Raw genomic sequence first — 18,000 nt, forward strand, 5'->3', positions numbered from 1 at the left:
CCATTATCCACAGCAGCTATTCTGAATTATCTCCACTCTCAAAGCTCTGAAACTACCACTTTCCCTCCTCACTCTCAGTAGATACCACCACCTTCTACTTCACAGAGAAAAAGAGAAGCCACTAGAATGTCCCCTTTCTCTTCCTGCCACTAGATTCCCACATGGCTTGCCTCTCCCTGGTCCCCTTCCCCTCCTCCAGTCACAAGCGAATTAGTGACTCTCCCACCTGCCCTCGACCCCATTCCCTTTCTCCTCCCCAGGGACCTTAATCTATAGGTTATCCCCTCTCTCACCTATGCCTGCCGTCTCCCTCTCTGCTGGTCCTTTCCCACCAACTTTTTCCTTTAAGCTCTCTACACTTAAAAAATCTAATCACTCCCCAAATCCCCACTGTGTTATCTTCCCCCCTCAGAACAAAGCTTCCTGAAAGAGGTGTCACTGTCCCCGCTCTCTCCCTTCCATCTCCATTCTCAACACTCCTCTCAACCCTTCAGCCACATCGCCAATGCACAACCTGCTGCAAAATCCAACAGACGCTTTCCAGTCCATTTCCTTTGTGACCCTCAGCATCATCTGACACTGTGGACCATTCTGCCGAGACACACACCCCCTCCCCCCTCCCCGCTGGCTTTTCTCCTTTTCTCTGCCTCTCCTTTCCCTTCCCTTGGAGGGGCTCCTCTTCCTCTGCATGACCTTTAAATGTTTCTGTTCCTTTGGGCCCTCACCTCTTCTCCTATACACTCTCCCTGGGTGACCTCACCGACTCCCATGGCTTCATTATTCTGCTGGCTTTCAAACCAGTCCTCTCTCTTGAGCTCCACACCCATGTGTTCACTTGCTGACTACACATCTACACCTGCATGTCCCATGGGAACCGCATTCTTGACATATCCAGATATAACTTAACAGCTTCCCCCACAAACTCTTGTGCTTCCAGCACATGGTACCACCAGCCACCCAAATGCTTAATCTAGAAACCTGGGAGTTATCCTCAACTCGGCCATCTCCCTCACCTGCCAACACTCAATCACATGGGATCCAGCGAGTCTCATCCACCACTACCTGGCCAACTCTAGCAGCTTCCAAACTGGGCTCCTGCCCCTCCCAGGACCCCACATACCTCAGGGTCCGTGGTTGGGTGTGCATCCTCTCACCAACCCACTCTCCACACTTTGCCAGGCCCAAAGTCCTTCCATGCTCCCAGCTCAAATAAGTCCCTCACTGTCATCCCCACGGCCCTTCCTGATCTGGATTCAGCCTTCTTCTCCCGCCTCGGTTCTCACCATGCCTCCCCTCGCACACTCTGCTCCAGACATACTCAGCAACTTTCTGTGCCCCAAGCACGCCATGCTTTCTTTCGCCCCTGGGCTTTCCTACACAGTCATCTGCCCAGAACTCTCCTTCCCACCCCAGCCCCTTGCTTCAGAGGAGGCGTTACTTCTCCTAGGAAGCCTTCTTTGTACCCTAGGAAATCTGGCTAGGTGCCCCCCGGACATGCTGCTGTAGCATAGATTTGTCACGCTACGATGAAATCGCATGTTTCACTGTCTATCTTGGGGTCACTCAACTCTCCGAACTTGGCACAGTGCCTTTTACATGGTGGGTCCTAATAAATAAGTGAATGGGTGGAACTACGTGAATGGGTGGATGGTGGATGAGTGAATGAATGAATGCCTTGGGAGCCAAAGGCTGAGTGGCAGGGGCCCCAGCAGAAGCTACATGAAATGGGCAGCCCTCTGAGACCCCGACTCCTTCCCTCAAGGCTTTCACAGGCCTCCGATGATCAGGGAGGAACTTATCCCATCCAAACCCTCAAGATTCCAAGACTCCCAGCAACATCCATCAGCAAATGGCCCCCACCTGGCACTGAAGCTGATGGTGGAAAAGTCACAGAGAAGGAGGGGAGGAGCTGGAAGAGGGGGAAGGTAGATGAACAAGAGACAGGCTGGGAGAAGCATGGGTGTTGGGGTTTGTGACACAGTGAGATGAGAGAGGGGGCTGGTGGGTGGACACTGCAGCTAAAGACTTCACCCAAGGCCACGGCTGTGTTTCAAGCCGGACTGGCACAGGCCCACGATGGCAGAACACACCACACTCTCGTTACAGGTATGCCCTTGGTACGGACTTTGAAGATTCTCCCTTCTCCCCAAATAGGCCTATCCCAGAGATCCAGGAGAACAGGGCTAGGTGGGGGAAGGAGCTGAAGGGCAAGGAAGGAGGCAGTTCTACTTCCACCTTGCAGACCCAGGATGAGTCTTTACCCTGCTGTGTGCTTCCTAAGGGCAGAAATGATTTCTCTTCCTTTTCTGAGATGTGAACATATAGCTGGGCCAGGTTGGGGGGGAGGCTCTCAGTAAAATTGTCTTATTGTTAAATGGATGAGTAGATTAAAGACTGCTACTGGGGGAAAAAAAGACTGCCAAAAATAAAAATAAAGAATACACTAAAACGTTAACACTGATTATTGCTAAGTGGTGGGATTATGGGTTATTTTTATTTTCTCCATTACACTTTCCTATATTTTCTAAATTCCCCATAATGAGCAAATATTACCTTTATAATCAGAAAAATAAATCCCCCTTTAACCAATTACCAGTGTCCCATGCTGTGAAGAGTCCTCTAACGTGCGTCACCCGGTCCTCGGGGAGCTCCTGGGCGGCCAGGGTAAATATGCAGACAAGGGGCTGCCATGACCCGGAGGTCAGAGTGAGCAGATAGTTCGGACGAGGTCAATGGTGAGAAGACAGAGGGAGGCCATTTGAAGGGCAGGTGTAACAGGCAAAGCAGAGCATGTGCCTGCCCACAGCGCCCACGTGGGAACACATACGTGGGAACGCACACACGTGGGGCTCCTTCCTTGCCTTCCCTCCCTCACAACCATAAAGGCCGTTTGGAAGCCTCAACCAACCACTCCCCACCCCCTACCTGTCCAGGACCTGTTTATCATTCTCTGAGGCAGAGCTACTGCCCAGCCTCTCACCACCCCACCCCCAGCCAAAGGAGCTGCTGGCTGCCTGCAGAGGGGGAGGATGCAGGAGTGCTTGCCGCCTGGGTCCCAGGGTTGGCATTTTAGCCCCCGCTCCCCAGACTGCTTTCCACAGCCCTCTTGGGCCAGGTGGGACCTCAGCTCTGGCCTCTGAGGGAAATACACCCCCCACCACCAACCCGCTCCTTCTGGCCCAAACTCCCCTCACCACTCCTCCCTGACCCCGGGGTCTCCCCACCGACAGTAGATGAATTGCTCTCTTCCTCCCACCCCCGCCTGGCCTAGGGCTCTATTTTTAACCCACCTCAAAATCTCTGACTCAGAATCACAGGGCTCCCAGGTAGCTGCTCCCTCGGCCGCCTGGGGCTGCCTCTGAGACAGATTCAGAGCCAAGGGCATCTGGCGCTTGGTTTATGGGTGGGTTGCTTGGATTTTCGTGTATCTTTATTTTCTAATTTTTCCACAACAATTATCAATTACCTACGGAAAAAAATTTATTTTTGTTTCTGTTTTTGAAGACCCAAACGAGATGATCCTTTACCCCTGCCTCGTCCAAAGTCCCTCCCTGTCCTGGGCTGAGGTCCCAGCCTTCCATCATACAAGGAGGACTAGTCTCGGCCTCTCGCCACAGAGGTGAGCTGTCTGAGGGCTGTAACTGGCTGAAGCTTTCCTTCCCCTTCTGTGGTCTTTCAATTATACAGCACAGTGCTTCTCCAACTGTAATATGCACACACATCACCAGGGGATCTCACCAAGATGCTGACTCGGATGCACTACGTGTGGGGTGGGAGCTGACATCTGTATTGCTCCCAGGCTCGCACGTGATGCCGAGGCTGCTGGTCCAGGGACCACACTCTGAGTAGCCAGGCTATAGCAGACAGTACAGTGGTTAGGCACTCTAATGTTTGAATACTGGCTGTGTGGCCTTGGACAAATCACTTAACCTCTCTGAGCCTGTTTTCTCATGTGCAAAATGAGAACATTAATCCCACCTCACCGGATTCTGAGAGAATTCAATGAGATATTTATAATATGCCACATGGTGCAAATACTCAGTACCTGCTGACTATTATCATCATCATCATCATTCTTGTGACCACAAAGACGCAGGTCCTGGCCTGAGGCCTATGGGGATCCTGAGGTGTGTGGACTGGTCCCACTTCAAGGATCCCTCAGTCTGCAGGAGCAGTATGGCCTGTTGGATACTGAAGACCTGAAGAGGAGGGGGCCTGAGAGCATCCACTGGTCAGGAAGGTCAGCGTTGTCGTTGCAGGAGGTCCATGCCACACGGCAGAAGGAACCCAGGCCCAGGGCCTGAGGGTCTTGGCTTCTAGTCCCATCTCCATCTCTACCTTGCTGTGTGACCTTGAACAAGTCCCTGCCTCTCACGGTCCCTTCCTCAGTGTCCCCTTCGGTACAACGGGAAGAGGGAGCTAGACAATCTCTAAAGACGCTGATTCCATGAATCTCTGCAGTGCAGAGGCTAACGAGACCAGCCAAGGGCAGCTGGCCAGATGGAAAGCTCACTGAAAGAAGAATGCACATCTCAGAACACTCTGACATGCCATCCCCCACCCCGATACCACTCTACGAGAGACCCAGAGAAGATGGGGGCATCCTGAATGCCAGATTGAGTAGTCAGGACTCTTCTGGGGACATAGGAATCCATGAAGGGTGCAGAGGAAGAGAGTTCCTCAGGGAAGGGATTGTGACGGCACCTTCTCAACAGCACAGCTGAGCACAGACCTGGCCATAAGGAACACCAAGATATCAACCCATTGCTTCTCTGATGGGGTGAGACCTCTTCTGGAGACCCTAAATCTGTGCACTCACAGAGACACACTAGTGTAAGCATGTGCATAAACACACATGTGCACGCGCACACACCAAACTGAACAGCTGGCCTCATCTGCTCTACAGAGCCCAGAACTGCCAGGATACTGTGTTCCCTCAGGCTAGCGACCTAACCTCTCTGAGCTTCACTCAGCTGACAAGACCATCTGGGGAAAATTGGTGCGGGAACTAGCAGTTGGAGAACTTCTCTGCCCCGCTTACAGGAAACAAAGAAGGCTCAAACACGACTCTCCCTACTCAGGAGAATGGAGCAAAAATAGAATATTGCTGTGGAGTAGGACGTGAGCGTGACCTCAGGGGAAATTAGGTAGGAGAGCTCACCTGCTCCTGCAGGAAGGCAGGTCAGTGTGAAGGAGGAAATGGGATGGATTCGGGCAGAACTTCCTAAGGCCAAGCAGCACTGGTGAGGGACGGGGCTAAAGAGCACACTGTGGAAAGGCTGCCCCATAGAAAGTAGCTAGATATGGACTCCGGGAGGGTCTATGTGGCCCCCTTCTTGGCGGGGAGGGGTCCCCTGGGGATGCCTGAGCTCTGAGCTGGACCTGACTCTGCCGCCTCCCCTCCAGGAAAACATAGTCTGACAAGGACGCAGAGCAAGGGCCATGTTCCCTGGGGGACTGCCAGCCCCAGAGTTTTATGATTCTGATGGCTAACAACCTGCAAGGAAGAAAAGGGGAACAACTCCCTGGAGAAGGACCCATCACGAATGGGCTTGGAGGCCAGGCTGGGGAGTCGGTATTTCATGCCCAGGCTCTGGGGAGCCCTGAAGGGCTAAGGCAAATGTGGGCAGTCAGAGAACTGCAGACTGTTCATACGGAAGGGGTCTGAGGGGTGCCCGGCTCACTGGCTCCTAAAGTGATGGAAGCAGAATCACTTGAGTGCTTCCCAAAATATACCTGCCTGGGCCTGGAGGCCCAGGCATCTGTAATCGCATAAAGCCCCCAGGCGGCCACAATTCCAGCTTTGCGGTCCTGCTAAAACCCACCCCCAGTCCAGTCCCATTTTCAGGAGGAGAGCAAGGCCCAGGGAGGGGAGGCCTCAGCTCCCTCCACACAGCTGGACCGGGCAGAGCCGAGTCTTCAACTGCCTCCTATTCATGGCCAGCACCCACGGCTCTGTCCCCAGAAGCTGTGGAGCAACTCCCAGAGCCTCCGAGACAGGATAAACAGCTTGTGGCCTTTTGGTCCCCTGCCAATTCCAAAGTCGGTGGTCCTGCTGGCCCACCCTTCGGGACTCCTCCAACCACAGTTGTCCAGTGTGGCCTAGTCTCCATGGATCCTCACATCTGAACTCTTCTGAGGCCAGGTCTGACATTCCAGGAGGGGACAACTGTCCCATAGGAGAGGTGGCTGGGAGGAGAAGGTGGCTGGGGCCCTTTGCCCAGGAAATAAAGATAAGCCTGATCTCCATTCCCACAGGGGCCATGCTCTAATGAGGGGCCTCCACAGACGGCACCAACACCACACAACATGCTGGGGAGCCCCGGTCCCCAGGACTAAGGGCTGGCAGAGCCTCTGCAGAAAGAGGGGCAAGGAGTCCCCCACCTGCTCCAGGAGCACAGGGGGCTGCACAATCCAGGAGCATGCCTGGCTGGGCCTCGGCAGAGGCTCTGGACAGAGGAAGGTTGGTTCTCCTCAGCTCTGTGGTCGGCAGCGCTGTCCCTGCCCGGCCGGCTCAATTTGCACTAATGGGGTCAGGATTACGGGTTCAATACCTATTTGGCCAATTAGCTTTGCTCTCTTCTCAGCCTCAGACTGAGCCCTGACCCTGGACACAAAGAGGAAAAGACTTTGCTGAGGTCACACAGCAGAACAGGATGAGGGTCAGGAGGGCAAACAGCATGGGAGGGGTGGGCAGTTACACGCTAGGAAACCTCAGGCTGAGAGGACCCAGGGCTCCAGGGTGGGCCAGCCCTGATGCTGCATAGACAGGCCCCAGCTGCAGAGTCTCCCCTGCTGGACCAAGTTTCTTCTAAAAGGTGCCAATGGCATTGATGAGACCTGTGGGCCTGACGGTCTTTCCTGTCCCTGGGGAAGGGAACAAGTGCCCTGTATCCTCTGACAAACTGTAGGTGCGAGAAGCCTATGGCTGGCTTTGGCGTCAAGTGGCTGGGACTCACGTTAATCATTGACAGGGGCTGCTCCAGCCTGCAATGGGGAACTGCAGGGTAATTACTTCTGGGCTCCGGGCCACATGCTCAGTGACATTATTGCAGCAGCAACACCTGCCTTCCGGGCCTAGTACGGCAGGAGAAGGGAATCTTCTCAGAGGTTGTGCAGCTGGGGCCAGGGCCGGGGGGGGGGGGGGGGCTTCCCTGGGCTGCAACGACCTAGGGTGAGAGGCCAGAGAGAGACACACAAACACACCTGCAAACACATGCACACGTATTCAGCAGCATCAGGGGCAGTGGGGTCAGAGTTCTCGAGGGTGAAGGGCAGAGGTTAAGGAGTGCAGGTCCAAAGCGACAGATGCTGAGTAACCTGCCCTCAGCGCCTGCCAACACCCACCCCAGCCAGGTGGCCCCTTAGCTCAAGCTCCCAGACACCTGCTTCCAAGAAAGTGTGCAGAATGGTCCTCTCGCCTTCCGATCCAGCTCAGATCTACTTCCTCCAGGAAGCCTTCCCTGACCATCAATCCATATTGGTCTAACTCTTGTCTGCCCTCCCCCAAACCAGGCCTGGGGAACCCTAGGAGGAGCTGAAATTCTACTCTCCTCTTTGCCAAGTGAGTAGTGATCCCCATACTTCCTAATGGGTGAAAACAGTTTTGGAATGGAACATCTGGCCTCCTGAGGACATGACACCCTTAGCTTGCCCCTCTCCAAGCCCAGAAGACAACGTATTAGCCAGCCCGGTGTTATGTATTAATTTCTGAAAGCCTTGTTCACGCAGACATAACACGTCCACCCACATGGGTAAATGCTTAGACAGACACAAAACCATCAGCAGCCAATTATCAGGCCCCCACAGCTGCCGTGAGCAGACCTGGAGGCCCCGCTGCTTGCTCCGTAATTTGTGGGAGCCCAGAGCTGTGGGTGAAGTAGGGGGTAGGGAGTCCCTCTATCAAGCCAGCACACCTCTCTGCCCAGCATGAGCGCCACTCTGCAGGAGCCACGAGCTGGCTGCCTGGCTAGGAAGACAGATACCAGCCCCAAACAATGAGAGAGCAATGAGGGGCGGGGAGTGGTCACGTGTGAGATTTGGTGGCTCTGCCGTCGGCAGCAGTGGCACTGTTATTTATTTATAATTTGTACTTTACCTCCCAGAGATGACCAGAGCAGCTGGCACAGATGCTAAGAGATGTAGGAGCTCAGGAAGCTTAAAGGAAGGGAGGGCTTCCAAAGGAAGGGAGGGCTGCCCCAAGCCCTGCTGCCTCAGGGAGGCAAGGCACCGGGGTTGGCTCAAAGGCTTTGTTCGAAGACTCCAGTTCCTGACCTCAGACCAAGGCCTTCTCTTGGTCCCAGGCTGAACCCTGATCCCAAAGACAGATTGAGCTCTGATCCTGGTCACAGTGAGGGCCCAGACCGTGGTCTCAGATTGAGCCTTGACCTTGATCACACACTGAGCCCCAACCTCAGTCACCCACTGAGTCCTGACCCTGCTCACACACTGAACCCCGATCCTGCTCACACATTGAGCCCTGACCCTGCTCACACGTTGAACCCCGACCCTGCTCACACACCGAGCTGCAGACTGACTCCACATTCTCACTTCCCTGAAGGATGTAATAAACAGACCACATGACCACCTATTTCTCTGGTGGAAAGAATACATTACCATTAGCTACTTGTCCCCATCCCCTTTGAACCCCAATCACTCCTATCGAGGAACAGGTGCATCAATGGCATCTGGACATGGTTCCAATATCCCAAAGGTCTCCACGCCAGTCAGAACCTGCTGGTGGAGGAGCAGGTGGAAAGACGTCTTGATCCGGCTCCCCCAGGAGCAGCAGCCCCAGACTGAGGGGTTAGGACAGGCACGTCTCAGCCTCCAGATGCTGCATCTTCAGATGCAGAAAGACTCCCTTCTCACTGGATGAGCTTATATTAAGACGGGACTCTGAAAATCCCTATTACCCCAAAATTCAGGCAGAGGGCTGGGGAAACAGGAAACAGCTCCAGTGACAAGACCATTCAGGAGAAGCCTTCCCTGGACACCCTCTGTCTGGGGTCTTGGGGTAGCCTATGGAGCTTTAAGACCTTTGCAGCCAGACGTTACATAACCCACTTGGGTTCTGGTTTCATCCCTGATATAGACTTATTCTGTGACCTTGGGCCAGTCACTTCCCCTCTCTGGTCCTCTGATCCACAATTATAAAATAAAGGTTTCAGGCCAGGAGCTTGCTAAGTTCTGTCTAGATCTGGTTTTCTGAGATCTGTTAAATTTCCTGTGCCAGCTGAGCCCCACCCCTCCAAGCCCCTCCTCACAGCTAACGTGTGGTCAAACGTTATCCGTAATATATGCATTCTCAGGAGAATGTTTTCTTGAACTACTTCGGTAATTTAACTTTTTAAAGCTAGCCAAATAAAAGAAGAAGAAGAAGGAAGGAAGAGAGAGAAGGAGGAACAAGTACAAGTTTAGAGTTCTAGAGACCAGGTTTAAATTCCAGGTCTGGTATTCATAGCTATGTGATTTGGGACAAATCTCCACCCCCCCCCCCCATCAGAGCCTCAGTTTCCTTATCTGTAAACTGGGAATAACAGAACCTGTTTTTCAGGCCACTATGAAGAATAAACGAAATATAAGCAGAGGCCGGCACATGGTAGATAGTTCATAAATGGTGGGTATTGATCTGTGAACCCACCTGGCTTTAGTCTCTACTGATAACAGTCTAGGGTTATAAACACAGAAGCCTACAGGGATCAGGCAGCTAAATGTGCATGAGTGACACAGCTGGGTGTAAGACAGAGACCTTAGGGACAGTGGGGGACTGTGGGCAACAGGAGAGAAAAGCCAATTTACAGGGGGCAGCCTCTAGTCTGCTCCAGCTTCCCGCTGTGGGGTGGAAACATGGGGCCAGAGCTGCCAGAGTTTCTAATTTTTCATGAGAAGCCTGAAAGCCACATTTTTATGCTACATCTTTCCATTTTAAAACATGGTATCAGATTTGTTACAACACAGTATGCTGGCCAACCAGAACACATCTGGGTACTGTATCTGATCCATGGGATGCTGCTTAGCAATCTCTGGCCTAAGTACTGCTGTCTCATCTTGAGCACCCTCAGTGATGGGGAGCTCACCACCTTTCTGTGCTGCCTCCCACCCCATTTCTGGGCAGGTGCTGATGATAGTGAGTGTCTCTGAGTGGCCTCCTAGGCTTTGGGATCACAGTTTTCACAGGGCCCTGGCAACGCTTTCTCAGTAAAGCCTGGCTGGCAGAGAACGTCCTCTCCGAAGCCAAGATGATGCCCCTGCCCTCCCCACGGCCCGCTCTGGCTGGGAAATGTGGATTCTTCAACATCCCCTGGGCCCAAGCAGGACTGCCTGGCCGGCCTCAGCAGCCCTTCTATTAATTAGCAACTGGCAGTGGCAGCTTTGTGAGAACATTGAGCCAAGGAGTGTGTGCCGGAGCTGGCTGCCTCCTCGGTTATATGACAAGCCCCCTGGGGACTGGGGCTGGACCTTCCACTCTGGGTGAATTCCCTTATGGTGGTCAGTGTTATGGCAGGCACGAGGGCCACTCAGGCTGCTGTGACACTCGTCAGCCCCGTCTTCTGTATGCAGACTGGTGCCTTAGACGGTGTGAGCGGGCAGAGAGAAGTGACGGGCAAGCCCAGCCCACAGGGGAGGTTGCTAGGCATGTCTGGTGCAGGGGAGGGGGCATTAAGATTTGGACACCCCCCCACACAACCTCAAGGTGCCAAGACAGCTGATCTTACTGGATGCCTCTGTCCTCCTCCCAGCCAGCCACTGTCAGAGCCACCTCACAGCGGCTCTCCTGCCTGGCACTTCTGGACTCACTGACAACATCTGTTCCTTCCCGGAAATCTCATTGCAGCACAGCGGTCACTGTGCTCCCTGCCCCTTCTCCAGCCAAGCCCGCCCCTCTGGCCCTTCGAATGGGAGAGAAGCTGCCAAAGTAATGGGACAGGATGGATTAATGAGGGCCCTCTGGCCACCTGGCCTCCCCCTGCTCACCCCCCCCCAATAGCCAGCATCCAGGGCCAGCAGGGTCCAAGCTGCAGTGCAGGAAGAGAGGGAGGCTATGAATCTGACACCCCAAGTTTGCGGCCAACCTCTGTGTTGAGGGCTGCTCGGCCCAGTTCACATAATTCACCCTGCCTTGCTCAGGGCTAGAGGCCAAGGGGAGAAGACAGAGTCTCTGCCCTCAGGGAATTCAGTCAGGGAACCCAGGCTAAGCACGGAACAAACACACGATCTGAACCTCAGTACTCCAAGCACGGTTCTGGGCTGGGCACCAGCGGCATTGGCATCACCTGAGGGCTTATCAGAAATGCAGCATCTCAGACCCCACCTCAGACCTAATGAGTCAGAATCTGTATCTTACTAGATCCCCAGGTGAGTTGGATGACTTGACTGTGAGAAGCACCGCATGGTAACAAACAGAGAGCTCCATCCAAACGCCATGAGATGGTCAGGGAGGGAGAGACGGGTGATGGTGGCCGCAGTGGCCTGAGAGGGCATCCCAGAAGACCCGGAGGCCCTAAAGCCTGGGAGAGGAGGGCAGAAGGACAGGCAGACAGCCCAGCACTGTGCAAGGCAGGCCACCTGACAGCCCCAAAGCCTCACAGCTCACGGCAGCTAAGGGAACAAATGGGGCAGGGCCGAGCAGGGAAGAAGCCCCAGCCTCATCATGTACCAGCCAGACCAGGAACTGAAGACTTGCAACGGGGAGAACCTGGAGCCCAGGCCACACCCTCTAGGCAATATAAGGGTGCTGGTTCCCCGGCCCCATTGGGTTTCTATGCACGCGGCATCCCGAGGGCACCTCAGCCCTGAGCTGGGTGCTGGCCTTCGCAGCACACCCTCCACCAGCCCCAGTCTTATCAGGTTGAGCAGGTCCTCATCACTGGAGAATCCTGCTGCCCACTGTGCCAGCTGACAGCACCGCCCAGGCAGCTCACCTTGGAATTCCCCTCTGCACCAAGGCGCCCTTCCCCCTCCCCTGGCACCAACAGTGCAGCCTGCAGCTCCTTTCAGCCTGGCTTTCCACACTGATAGCAGAAGCAGCATTCCTGGGCAATGGCCCCCAGGAAGGCCCACCCAAGAATGGGCCTCAGAACTCCCCAGACCCAGAGCCAGGCTGCTGCCTTCCTCCTCACCACCTCGCAGTCCTTCCCACGGTTGAAATGGAGAGAGACGGGAGTGGGACTGAGGAAACAGAAGAGTAACTAGCCCCCAGGCAGAGCACTTTTCCTTCTTGAGGGATCTAACTCTGCCCCCACCCCCTCCGTTTTCATTTCCATCCTGCTGGCAACGAGAGGGCCAAGCCTCAGAGTACAGAGGGCCCCAGGGAAGACTAGCTCTAGGAGGCTTGCACCTGCTCCTACCAGGCCAGGACGCTCTTCTGGGATGGCCTAGAATGGAGTTCACAACAAAGATGGGCTTCTACTTAGGGGGTCCACAGACCCCAGAAATTGAGTGTCGTATCGTGTGTCTGGATGTATGTGTATCTTTCTGGAAAGACTCTATAGTTTCCAGCAGGTTCTCAGTTAGGTCTCTGATGCAGGTTCAGAACCACTGGCCTGAGCCAAGGACAGAGGTCCTAAGGGAAGTGAGGGCAGGGGCAGTGTGGTTCATGACAGCATCACTGGTGTCTGACAGTGCACTGGAGCTTCTCGCCTCCACGGGGTGACCTCAGTTGTACAATGTGTCCAACATGGCGATAGGCAACAGGATTCCCATTTTTCTAGGTTGGAAAACTGAGGCTCAGAGAGACCTCATAACCCAAGCAGGGCCCCATGGCAGACAGAGCTGGGGAGGTGATGTGAGGTGGGCAATGGCAGTTTCTGGGGCCAGGGACCAGCACAGAAAATCAGTTTTAGGCCACCCTTGGGACCTACCAGGCCATTGGCCCAGTTTCCATGATTTCAGAGCCCAGCTGCTTCCGCCCTAAGGAAAGGACCCTTTAGGGCCCTCCCTTCCCTTCACTTCCTCACAGCTTCAGAAGGCTCAGGCTAGGAGAGGGAAGGGGCAGACGGATGAGAAGGGCCAAGCTTCTGCCTGCCTACACTCTCAAGGCCAAGCTAGAGTTTGGGGCATAGAGTAGCCCCAGAACTGACATCCCACATAGGGATTTCCCTGCCAAATCCATATCCAACCACACAGCCCCAAGACACCGGCTCAGACAGACACCTAGACGTACACACACCCAGGCCAAGCCCCTGAGCCTGACACTTGAAAGCCTGACCAGCTTCTGGGAACAAAACCAGGTCCATCTTCATTCGGGGTTCCCACTCCTTTTCTCTCCCTTTCTCTCCTCTTGGAAAAACAGAATCAGGCAGATACTATGTTCTATTTGTTCCAGGTTCCCACCACCAAGCTCAGCTTCCAACACATGGCTCATGTGGAAGCCACATGAGCCTAGGTAGGACCCAAGAGCCCAACCAGCCTTGGGCTGGAGCCCGGGGAGCAACATCCCGAGGTGCTGCACATCCTGGCCTCTTCCCTCACCAAACCTTAAATACAAGTTTCAAAAGGCAAATGGGGAGTGAGAGGGGATGGGAGGCCAGACAAGCCGATGGAGGCTGGAGGAGCCATGGGGGTAGCCGGGGCATGGAGGGGCAGGGGATGGAGGGGTGAGGAGAAGCAGAGGCAGCCAAGAAAAGCCTATTCTTAGACACGGCCCAGGTTATGCGGGTCCCTCAGAACGCAGCCCATTCCAGCCCTTGCAAGAGGCACCCAACCTTCCTCCCCCAGGGACAGGAGACGCCGGAAGCAGCCCGTGACAGTGAGTCCTGAACTCCAAACCGCAAACTCAATCTATCATGGTTTGCTGGTGATTCTTTATTAAACCAATTCTGCTGGATCAATGCTTCCTGCCCGTCAAAATGATGAATAAATCCTCAACTCGCCTGAGCAATGCTTGCAGAAGCTCGTGTGAAGCCTGAGCTGGGCAGTGGAGACTGCCTCCACATAAAGGCCCAAGGCCAGTGGCTAAAACTCAACTGACTGAGGCTTGGGGTGCTGGGCGGGGGCCGGGGGTGGGGGGAGTTGCCGGGTTGAGTGCTGGGTTTTCTAAGCTTAGAAGACTTAGCCAGGCCCTTGCTTCTTTGACCTTGTGAAGACAAGACCAGCTATTCTGCCATAGGTGTAGGAGAGACATGACACAGATGGTCTTTCTTGGGCTTCTTTCCTTATACCCCATCCAGCACCAGGCAGCTATAAGGCTGTGCAGAGAGGACGTGTGCTTCCAGCTACCAGTCCCTGTTGCTTATTGCACAAAGCCAAATTCAAAGCCATCTGACCCTTTTTCTGTTGCCTGCTTTTCAATCCTGCTGCACCCATCCCTCCTTATCCCCACCACCCTCCCCCTCCGCCATGTCCCAGGCAGCCTGCAGTTAGTGGGAGATTCTGCAGCAGGAGAACTGCAGACAGACATGCCAAGATGGGCAGAATAAGAGCAGGAAGGTGGGAAGGTTCCCATTGATGCAATCAGCCCAGTCCTAGCCCTTCACCATCCAGGGGAAGGGAAGACTGGGAAGGCAAGGCCTAATTGCCAGAAGACGCCCAATCAATGCCTATGGTCGATGGAGGCTAAGCATGCCTGGGGTTGGCCCCTTGCAGCCCCCCGACAACAGGCAATGGGGTTGGTGATGAGAACCCTGAACAGAGGCTTTCAGACAACAAGGCAGCAGGGAGCTGAGCAAGGGAACAATCTCAAGTGGCTGATACTGGCACAGCCTACCTGCCACCACCACCAGGGAGTTCAGAGGGAGGAGGAGAGCCTAGGACACCCAGGGGGGTGCAGGAGACACAGCTCCTGCCCACTCCTCCTGAGCTTGTGCTGAGATCCTCAGGTCCCAGTACTGACCAGAGGGGAGGCCACACTTTAGGAACCTGGCATTGGGAACCAGCCCCAGTTCCTGATGGGAGGGTCCTACATTTTCTCACACAACTTGAAGACTAGGGCTGTCTGTTAGCCTATGCTCTGGCCTCCCACACCCTCTGGGAATGGGAATCCTGGATATTAACATTAGGAAGAGTAGTCCCTCAAAAAGAGAAAAGGGGGGGCCCTCTGTTCACCACCTATTTTAAGCCATCGAGTGTTGCCTGACTGGTCATTCCCAGCACGAGAAATCTCTCTCATTGGATGGAAAATGGCTTTGCTCTCATTACAAATCTAGCTTCCCTGGAGTTTGCAAAGAGGGCTCTGGACTGGTAAAATGCTCATTTATATTGGCAGGCAGGCAGGGTAGGCAGGGAAAGGAGCTAAACAGGGGGCAGGGCCCAGAGAGAGAGAGAAAGAATTAAACCCAGCTCAAAAGGGCGAACATTGTTCAGACCCTCACTTCAATCCTGTGTATCAGGAAAGCCTGGGAGCGTACTGGGGGACCCCAAGATCTTGACTGGAGTAGGGACATCCCTGATCCCAACTTCAGAGGCAATCATTCATCTCTCTTTTTGACAGATACCTCCACAGGCCCCAAGTGGTATTCCCTCTTCAGTGGCATCTGACTCAGGTGATGGGGAAGGGGGTGGGGTCCCTCTCCTTGACAGGCAGTCACACTGTTTGTTTGGGGACCCACAAATGACCCATGAGAGACCTAGCAGCTGCTGGAGCTTGGGCCACTGGGGTGAAGATGGGGCAGTGGACAAGCTTGGGGTCACAGGACAGCTGCCCAACAGTCAGGACAACAGGCATCTTCACTGACCACTATAAGCAAGGTCATCCTGTCCTGGCAGTCCTGATGACAGCTACCCAGGGTGCCTGCTCCTGGCCCATCACTTGGCATGAGGGGCTGGGCCCAGGGTTAAGGTGGGTGCAGAGCGCTTTTATCCTGGACCTGAGGCCCCAGTGACCTCAGTCCTCCAGGGACCCAGCTCTCCTTCCCCAGCTGCAGCTTCCCAGGCCACCAGAAGGCAGATATTAACACCTGGGGTCAGCGCCCAAGGAGCTGGCCCAGCTGACAAGAGGTCTGTCTCCCTTGTGGCCCTGCCCTGCAGGCGGAATGACCAGGAGCTGCCACTGGGATGGCTACCCTAACTCTGCAGCCCAGAAGGGGGAGGTGGGATGTGTTACTTAAGACGGCAGAGCCTTATCCAGGCTGCCGCCAGGGCTAGGCCAGCCTCAGAACACCTTTTCAGCCTGCTTCTAATGAGGCCCAGACCCCAGAGGATGAGAGGACCAGGATGGGAGCCCAGAACACAGAGGAAAGTTCCCAGCGCGGTGCAGGAGGTCTGAGGGTGTTTCGGAGCCTAGAGGCGCCCCATCACTCTCGGAGCTCCCAGCGCGAGGAAGGAAAGTTAACTCCGGCTGAGAAGCAGGGCCGAGGAAGCGTGTCTGCGACCGCTCAGGGAACCCACAGGATCACCGCCGGGCCCCCTTACCTGAAGTCGCTGTAGGGGTGGATAATCCAAAACCCGGCCGACTTAACCCTCTCTTGCTCGCGCTCCACGGCTTTCTGGCTGCCGAACATCCTCAGTGAGAATTTGTTGACCCCGGGCTGGAGCATGGCCCCAAACTGGCGCTGCATGAAGCCGGCCTGGCCCAGGCGCACCTCGGCCTCGGGGAGGATCTGGTCGCCAGCGGCCGCGCCTCCCTCCACTTTGATAGCAGTGTCCACTGAGGGCTGCTCGCAGGAGGTGGAGGCCGCCGGCGGCGCCTGCTGGGGTGGCGGCGGCGAGGCTGCGGGCTGCGCCGAGGCGCCGGGGCGCTCCGGCTCGGCCGCCAGGCCCGGGGGCGTCCTGTCCTCGCCGGGGGACGCGTCGCCCTCGGCGATGAGCCGCCGCTCCTCCGCGGAGTCATGCAGGTGCCCGTGACTGCTACCGCCCCCCGCTCCGCCGCCGCCGCCACCCCGGCTGCCCAGCGAGGCCAGGCTCCCGCGGAAGCGCCTGCAGTCGCCGTTAGTGCTGGACTTGCCCGCGCCGCGGGCCGGCCCCTCGCCGTCCGCCGCCCCGAGGGCCGCGCCCCGAGGCTCCGTGCCGCCTGCGGCCGCCGAGGGCGAGGGCGAGGGCAGCGGCCGCAGTCGGATGCTCCTGCGGCTGGGGTCCTGGCGGCCCCCAGCCCCCTCCTCCTCGGCATCCTCCTCCTCGTCCATGATCCACGCCTTCGCCCCCACCTGCTGCGGAAGGCTGTAGAGCCGCTTGCGCATGGACGGCGGCAGCTTGTCCATGGCGCCAGGAGCAGGGGCCGGGCCAGGGGCAGGGCCGCGGGTGCAGCGCCGAGGACCAGCTCCAGGTCCGCCCGCCGGTCAGTCCGCTAGCGGGGACGCGTCCTTCGCCTCTGGCGCCGGGCTGCCTCAGGCGCCCATGCTCGGGCAGGCTGTGTGCCGCGGGGAGGCTCCCAGTCCGGCTCCGGGTCCCGGGGTCGCCGCGCTGCGCCTCCTCCCGGGCCCGGCTGGGCGCGGGGACCCCGCGCTCCCTCCTTCCCTCCCTCCCTCCCGCGTTCAGGGGCGCGGCGCTCAGCCCGGCTCCAGGCGCCCCGCCCCCGCGGGGAACAATGGGCGCGGGTAGAAGCGGCGCTGCGGCCACGGCGCTCGGAGAGCCGCTCCGGAGCGCAGAGCGCACGGCCCGCGCGCCTCCCGGCCGTGCGTCCCGCGGGCGGGCAGGCTGTCCGTCTGTCCAGCCGCCCCGGTTTTGTGGCCAGCTACTCGCGAGCTCGCCTCGCCTCTTCTGCCGAGCGCGGCCGGCCCGTCCCGGGGCTCCCGCCGCAGCCGAGCGGAGCCCAGCGGCCCGCCGGGCTTACATCAACGGCCGCCTCCCCCGGAGCGCCCTCCGGCAGCACTTGGCTCCCGCGCCCCGGAATATTCATGAAGCCGCCGCAGCTCGCGGGTTGCCATAGGAGCGGCTCCCGCAGCCGGGCCTGCCTACCTTGGGCTTCTTAAAGGGGCAGTGGCGTGCGGGCTGGGGGCCGAGAGGGGGGCGAGGGGCGGGCCCGGCGCGGGGCGCAGGGTGGACCGTCGCCGGACCCTAGGGGCTGGGGTGAGTATCTTTCCTTGGCCAAGTGCTGGGAGTGCGCCCCAAGTATAGGGTTCCGGC

The 18,000-nt window shown here is 56.6% G+C and overlaps 1 protein-coding gene across 1 annotated transcript in view; it reads right to left on the minus strand.

Moving 5' to 3' along the window:
* Nucleotides 1-17,382, minus strand: part of HCN4 (hyperpolarization activated cyclic nucleotide gated potassium channel 4) — a 42,959-nt gene extending 25,577 nt beyond the window's left edge. Inside the window, exon 1 of the mRNA XM_087428674.1 lies at nt 16,351-17,382. Within this exon, the coding sequence (XP_087284800.1) occupies nt 16,351-17,135 (785 nt within the window). The 5' untranslated portion in view covers nt 17,136-17,382. The remainder of the gene's footprint in view (nt 1-16,350) is intronic.
* Between the last annotated feature and the right edge of the window lie 618 nt (nt 17,383-18,000).

Source organism: Ceratotherium simum, chromosome 3, assembly GCF_057802395.1.
Source record: "Ceratotherium simum simum isolate JZ-2026a chromosome 3, ASM5780239v1, whole genome shotgun sequence".
NCBI lineage: Eukaryota > Metazoa > Chordata > Mammalia > Perissodactyla > Rhinocerotidae > Ceratotherium > Ceratotherium simum.